The sequence below is a fragment of the Meriones unguiculatus genome (assembly GCF_030254825.1).
Source record: "Meriones unguiculatus strain TT.TT164.6M chromosome 13 unlocalized genomic scaffold, Bangor_MerUng_6.1 Chr13_unordered_Contig_2907, whole genome shotgun sequence".
Taxonomy (NCBI): domain Eukaryota; kingdom Metazoa; phylum Chordata; class Mammalia; order Rodentia; family Muridae; genus Meriones; species Meriones unguiculatus.
This window is the reverse complement of record NW_026843582.1, coordinates 805,001-812,500: the sequence shown is the minus strand read 5'-3', so window position 1 is coordinate 812,500 and position 7,500 is coordinate 805,001. Positions and strand designations below refer to the sequence as shown.

The window sequence follows — 7,500 nt, the reverse complement described above, 5'->3', positions numbered from 1 at the left end:
TGATGATGATGATGGATGATGGAGATGATGATGATGATGATGATGGATGATGGTGATGATGATGATGATGATGGATGATGGTGATGATGATGGTGATGATGATGATGGATGATGATGATGATGATGATGGATGATGATGATGATGGATGATGGTGATGATGATGGATGATGATGATGATGGATGGATGATGATGATGGATGGATGATGATGGATGATGATGGATGATGATGATGATGGATGATGGAGATGGTGATGATGATGATGGATGATGGTGATGATGATGATGATGATGATGGTGATGATGATGGTGATGATGATGGATGATGGTGATGATGATGATGATGATGATGGATGATGTTGGATAGTGATGATGATGATGATGATGATGTAGGATGATGATGATGGATGATGATGATGATGATGATGATGATGACGATGGTGATGATGATGGATGATGATGATGATGGTGATGATGATGATGATGTTGATGATGGTGATGATGGTGATGGATGGTGATGATGATGATGGTGTTGATGGTGATGATGATGATGGTGATGATGATGATGATGATGATGATGGTGATGATGGATGATGATGGTGATGATGATGGTGATGATGGTGATGGATGATGATGATGATGATGATGGAGGTGATGATGATGATGTTTATGATGGTGATGGTGATGATGATGATGATGATGGATGATGATGATGATGATGATGATGGTGATGATGGATGATGGTGATGATGGATGATGATGGTGATGATGATGATGATGGTGATGGTGATGATGATGATGATGATGATGATGATGGTGATGATGGTGATGATGATGATGATGATGATGGTGATGATGGTGATGATGATGGTGATGATGGTGATGATGATGATGATGATGATGATGATGGTGATGATGATGGTGATGATGGTGATGATGATGGTGATGATGATGATGGTGATGATGATGGTGATGATGATGGATGATGATGATGATGATGATGGTGATGATGATGATGATGATGATTTTACTCCCCGTCTCCCCCCTCAGGTCCCCCATGAGATGGTGGCCGGGTCCCTCACCTCCTACTTGGAGGCCGAGATCCACCCGCCGGGGCTGGCGGAGGGCGGGGCGGCCCTGCAGGCCTCCCTGGAGCGGCTGGTCCGGGGTCTGCAGAAGGAGGCACGGGAGAGGGCCGGAGGCTGGGTCACGTGTTCGAGCCCCGAGGAGGTGGACCTGGCGTTCAAGAAGGTGAGGACGGCGTCTTCCGAGATCCCAGGGCCCAGGGGGGAGGAGGGGAGGAGAGGAGAAGGAGGAGGAGGAGGAGGAGAAGGAGGAAGAGGAGGAGAAGAAGAAGGTGGTGAAGAAGGAGAAGGAAGAGGAGGATGAGAAGGAGGAGGAGGAGGAGGAGGAAGAGAAGGAGGAGGAGGAGGAGAAGGAGGAGGAGAAGGAGGAGGAGGAGAAGGAGGAGGAGGAGAAGGAGGAGGAGGAGAAGGAGGAGGAGGAGAAGGAGAAGGAGGAGGAGAAAAATGAGAAGAAGGAGTAAAAGGAAGAGAAATTGGAGGAGAAGGAGGAGGAGGAGAAGGAGGAGGAGGAGGAGGAAAAAGGAGGAGGAGGTGGAGGAGGAGGAGAAGGAGGAGGAGAAGGAGGAGGAGGAGATAAAGGGGAAGGAGGAGGTGGAGGAGCAGGAGGAGGTGGAGGAGCAGGAGGAGGAGAAGGAGGAGAAGGAGGAGGAGGAGGACGAAGAGGAGGAGGAGGAGAAAAATGAGAAGGAGTAAAAGGAAGAGAAATTGGAGGAGGAGGAGGAGAAGGAGGAGCAGGAGAAGGAGCAGGAGAAGGCGGGGGAGGGGAGGAGGAGGAGCAGGGGAGGAGGAGGAGGGGAGCAGGAAGAGCGAGCTCCGCCCCTCCTCACCCCCTCCTCCCCCGTCCCGGCGCAGGTGGGGTTCGGGCCCCCGCTGCGGCTGTGGCGGGCGGCGGTGGAGGTGACGGCGCCCCCGAGCGCGGTCCTGCGGCTGCTGCGGGAGCGTCCGGCCTGGGGCGGGGACCCGGCGCGCCTGGACGTGCTGCAGAGCCTGGACGCGCACACGGAGGTGATCCAGTTCGAGCTGGACGCCATGGCCCCCCTCCCGCCCACCCACTGCGTGGTCCTCAGGTGGGGAGAGGCCGGCGGGGAGGGGGAGGGGCCCGTCCCCTCCATCCCTCCATCCATCCCTCCATCCATCCCTCCCTCCATCCCTCCCTCCCTCCATCCATCCATCCCTCCATCCATCCCTCCATCCATCCCTCCCCTCCATCCATCCATCCTCCCTCCATCCCCTCCATCCATCCCCTCCATCCATCCCTCACCTCTATCTCTCACCTCCATCCATCCCTCCATCCATCCATCCATCCCTCCCCTCCTTCCGTCCCTCCCCTCCGTTCGTTCCTCACCTCCATCTGTCCCTCCCCTCGATCCCTCACCTCCATCCATCCCTCACCTCCATCCGTCCCTCACCTCCATCCATCCCTCCCCTCCATCCATCCCTCCATCCCTCCCCTCCATCCATCCCTCCATCCCTCCCCTCCATCCATCCCTCCATCCCTCCATCCATCCCTCCATCCATCCCTCCCTCCATCCATCCATCCCTCCATCCCTCCATCCATCCCTCCATCCCTCCATCCATCCATCCTCCCTCCATCCATCCATCCTCCCTCCATCCATCCCTCCATCCATCCCTCCATCCATCCCTCCATCCCTCCCTCCCTCCATCCATCCATCCATCCCTCCATCCATCCCTCCATCCATCCATCCATCCATCCCTCCATCCATCCATCCTCCCTCCATCCATCCCTCCCTCCCTCCATCCATCCATCCCTCCATCCATCCCTCCATCCATCCCTCCATCCATCCTCCCTCCATCCATCCATCCCTCCATCCATCCCTCCCTCCATCCATCCATCCTCCCTCCATCCCCTCCATCCATCCCCTCCATCCATCCCTCACCTCTATCTCTCACCTCCATCCATCCCTCCCCTCCATCCATCCCTCCCCTCCTTCCGTCCCTCCCCTCCGTTCGTTCCTCACCTCCATCTGTCCCTCCCCTCGATCCCTCACCTCCATCCATCCCTCACCTCCATCCGTCCCTCACCTCCATCCGTCCCTCACCTCCATCCATCCCTCCCCTCCATCCATCCCTCCATCCCTCCCCTCCATCCATCCATCCATCCCTCCCCTCCATCCATCCCTCCATCCCTCCCCTCCATCCATCCATCCCTCCATCCCTCCATCCATCCATCCCTCCATCCATCCCCTCCATCCATCCCTCCATCCATCCCTCCATCCCTCCATCCATCCCTCCATCCCTCCATCCATCCCTCCCCTCCATCCATCCCTCCCCTCCATCCATCCCTCCCCTCCATCCCTCCATCCATCCCTCCCCTCCATCCATCCCTCCCTCCATCCGTCCCTCTCCTCCCTTCATCCCTCACCTCCATCCATCCCTCACCTCCATCCTTCCATCACCTCCATCCGTCCCTCACCTCCACCCTGGGGAGCATTTCACAGAGTCCTCCCAGCATGCTCTGGGGCACCAGACTCACGCCATGGTTATAAGGCCTCCATCTGGGCCTCCTCGGGCAAGGGGCATGGAGAAAGGGGGGAGAGAGGGAACAGGGAGGGAGAGAGAGAGAGAGGGAGAAGGAGAGAGAGAGAGGGAGGGAGAGGGAGGGAGAAGGATGGAGAGAGAGAGATGGAGAGAGGGGGAGAGAGGGAGAAGGAGAGACAGAGAGGGAGGGAGAGAGGGAGACAGAGAGAGGGAGAGAGAGAAACAGAGAGGGAGAGAGGAAGAGAGAGAGAGAGAGAGAGAGAGAGAGAGAGAGAGAGAGAGAGAGAGAGAGAAAGAGAGGGAGAGCATTTCATATATCCTAGAAGCCCTAGAGGGTCGGATGGGCCGTGGATCTCAGCGCGAAGCCGCCGCACAAGACCCAGAACTCCCCTAGGGCTGAGTCGAGGAGGAGGAGGAGAGAGAAGAGGAGGGGAGGGAGGAGGGGGAAGACGATGCTGTCTGTCACCCCCGGCCCACCCGACCTCTACACATCTACACACCCAGATTCCTGAAGTCCACCAAGGACAGGGTCACACAGCATCCACCTTGGGGCTGGTCTGGTCTGGAAGGTAGACCAGTTGGCCATATGGAAGGTAGACCAGTTGGCCACATGGAAGGTAGACCAGGTGGCCACATGGGAGGTAGACCAGTTGGCCACATGGAAGGTAGACCAGTTGGCCACATGGAAGGTAGACCAGTTGGCCACATGGGAGGTAGACCAGTTGGCCACATGGGAGGTAGACCAGTTGGCCACATGGGAGGTAGACCAGTTGGCCATATGGAAGGTAGACCAGTTGGCCACATGGAAGGTAGACCAGTTGGCCACATGGGAGGTAGACCAGTTGGCCACATGGGAGGTAGACCAGTTGGCCACATGGAAGGTAGACCAGTTGTCTGTCCTCTCGGGCCCTCCATGGCTGCCCAGGAGACACGGCTGTGCCCAGTAGACAGACAGAACAAGCGAGCGAAGGAGCCACGATTGGATGAGGAGCTCTTTGATGATGGGGGAAGCTTCTTTGGTAGAGCAAGATGGGGGCCTCAGTTTGGGTCCCAACCCAGAGAGAGAGAAGGAGAGAGAGACAGACAGGGAGAGAGAGGAAGAGGGAGAGGGACAGAGAGGGAGGGAGGGAGAGGGAGAGAGTCAGAGAAGGACAGAGAGAGAGGGAGAGAGAGAAGGACAAAGAAGGAGAGAGGGAGAGGGAGAGAGAAGGAGAGAGAGAGGGAGAGAGAAGGACAGAGAGAGAGAGAGGACACAGAGGGGAAAGAGATGGACAAAGAAGGAGAGAGGGAGAGAGAGGGGGAGAGAGAAGGACACAGAGGAGAGAGAAGGAAAGAGTGAGAGAGAGAGAGAGAAGGGGAAGGACACAGACAAGGAGAGAGAGACAGTGAGAGGGAGAAGAAGGACAGAAGAAGAGAGGGAGAGAGAAGGCCACAACCCCAGGAGTTCCATGAAGCCCTCAACGGAGCCGAGCTCCATCCTACCCAACCTTGGTGTCAGGGTAGGGAGGACGGGGACACAGCTGCCGGCTCAGCCATGTGCCTGCGGTCCCCCTCACCAAGCGCCTGGCGTGTCTGTGCTCAGGACCTGGAGGACCGACCTGCCCAAAGGAGCATGTGCGCTGGTGTCCCTGTCGGTGGAGCATGGGGACGCGAGGCCCACGGCGGGCGTGAGGGCCGCGGTGACCGAGTCCCAGTACCTCATCGAGCCCTGCGGCTCCGGCAAGTCCAGGCTGACCCACGAGTGCAGGATAGACCTCAGGTGAGGGGGTGACGCATGGATGATAGATAGATGATAGATAGATAGATGATAGATAGATGATAGATGATAGATAGATGATAGATGATATAGATGATAGATAGATGATAGATAGATGACAGGTAGATGATAGATGATAGATAGATGATAGATACATGATAGATACATGATAGATACATGATAGATAGATACATGATAGATAGATAGATAGATAGATAGATAGATAGATAGATAGATGATACATAGATGAGAGATAGATGCTAGATTGATAGATGATAAATACATAGATGATAGATTGATACATAGATGATAGATAAATGATAGATGAGATAGTTGAGATAGTTGATTGATAGATTATAGATAGATGATAGATAGAGAGATAGATGGTAGATAGATGATAGATTGATAGATGATTGATAGATGATAGAGAGATGATAGATAGATGATAGATAGATAATAGATCATAGATCATAGATTGGTCATAGATAGTTGATATATTGATGATAGAGATGATAGAGAGATGATAGATGACAGATAGATGATAGATGATAGATTGATGATAGATGATTGATAGATGATAGATGATAGATTGATGATAGAGAGATGATAGATGATAGATAGATGATAGATGATAGATAGATCATAGATTGGTCATAGATAGTTGATAGATTGATGATAAAGAGATGATAGATAGTTGATAGATCATAATTGGTCATAGATAGTTGATAGATTGATAGATGATAGAAAATAAATGATAGATAGATGATAGATAGATGATAGATTGATAGATGATAGATAGATGAGCGATGATAAATAGATGATAGATAGAATTCCTCCCTCCCTCTCTCTCTCTCTGCCACTTGCGGCCCTGGCTTGTCGCTGGCTCCTGGGGTCGTCGGGACGTGTCTCCTCCATCACCTTCTGACAGGCTCCCCCCTCTGCCCTCCCTCCCCAGGGGCCGCTCTCCGGAATGGTACAGCAGAGCCTTCGGACACCTCCTCGCCTCCGCGCTGGCTGGCGTCAGGGACTCCTTCCTGCCCCTCCTCGCTGAGGGCCCCGAGACCAAGATCTGACCCTCCCCACACCCCCGCCCCCACCCCCGTTATCACCCCCCACCCCACCCCCGGCGTGGGCATCAATCATCTCAGGGACCAGGAGAAGCCGGGGTTGATCCTACCCACCCACTCTTCCCCACCCCGAAGGATGTGTGCAGGGATGAGCTGACGTCACCCGTGTATACCTCATGCGTGTATATAGTATGTTATATGTTACATGTATGTTATTTTTACCTCGGTTTCCCCGGCGTCTGCTGTCGGTCCAAAGGGCAGATGGGTGACTGCCGAGGGAAGGCGAGGATCTGGGCCATTAAATGGTTTCTGTGAACTGCGTGTGCATGGGCTCCCGTGACTCGTGTTCTTGCCTGGACGATGTCACTTCCTCCGACCTGGGTCCTGTGGTGGGAGGGCGGGTTTGCTTACATGTGATGGTGGATGGTAGAGGAGAAGGAGGAGGCGGGGAGAAGGAAGAGGAGGAGGAGAAAAAGGAGGAAGAGGAGGAGAAGGAGGACAAAAAGAAGGAAAAAGAGGACAATGAGGAAGAGGAGGTGCAAGAGGAGGAGGAGAAAGAGGAGAAGGAAAAGAATGAGGAGGAGGAGGGGAAGGAGAAGGAGTAAAATGAGGAGTGGAAGGAGGAAGAGGAGGAGAAGAGAAGAGGAGGACGAGGAAAGAGCAGGAGGAGAAGGAAGAGAAGAAGAAGGAGGAGGAAGAGAAGGAGGAGGAGAAGAAGGAAGAGGAAAAGAAGGAGGAGGGGGAGGAGGAGTAGAAGGAAGAGGAAAAGGAGGAGGAGGGGGAGGAAGAGTAGAAGGAAGAGGAGGAGGAAAGGGAGAAGGAGGAGAAAGAGGGGGAGGAGGAGGAAGAAGAGGACAAGGAGGGGGAGAAAGAAAAGGAGGACGAAGAGTAGGAGGAGGAGCAGGAGGAAGATGAAAAGCAGGAGGAGGAAAAGGAAGAGAATGAGGAAGAGAAGAAAAAGGAGGAGGAGAAGGAAGAGGAGAAGGAGGAGGGGAGGAGAAGCAGGATGAGGAGGGGGAGGAGGAGAAGGATGAGGAGGAAGAGGAGAAGGGGAGGAGAAAAAGGAAACAGAGAGGTAGGCGGAGGAGGAGGAG

At 54.0% G+C, this 7,500-nt stretch overlaps 1 protein-coding gene across 1 annotated transcript in view; it reads left to right on the top strand.

Moving 5' to 3' along the window:
* Window positions 1-6,722, top strand: part of LOC110544691 (stAR-related lipid transfer protein 13-like) — a 37,803-nt gene extending 31,081 nt beyond the window's left edge. Inside the window, 4 exon segments of the mRNA XM_060375866.1 lie at window positions 1,050-1,250; window positions 1,937-2,151; window positions 5,166-5,342; window positions 6,295-6,722. Coding sequence (XP_060231849.1) covers window positions 1,050-1,250; window positions 1,937-2,151; window positions 5,166-5,342; window positions 6,295-6,412 — 711 coding nt within the window. The 3' untranslated portion in view covers window positions 6,413-6,722.
* The last annotated feature ends 778 nt before the right edge of the window (window positions 6,723-7,500 follow it).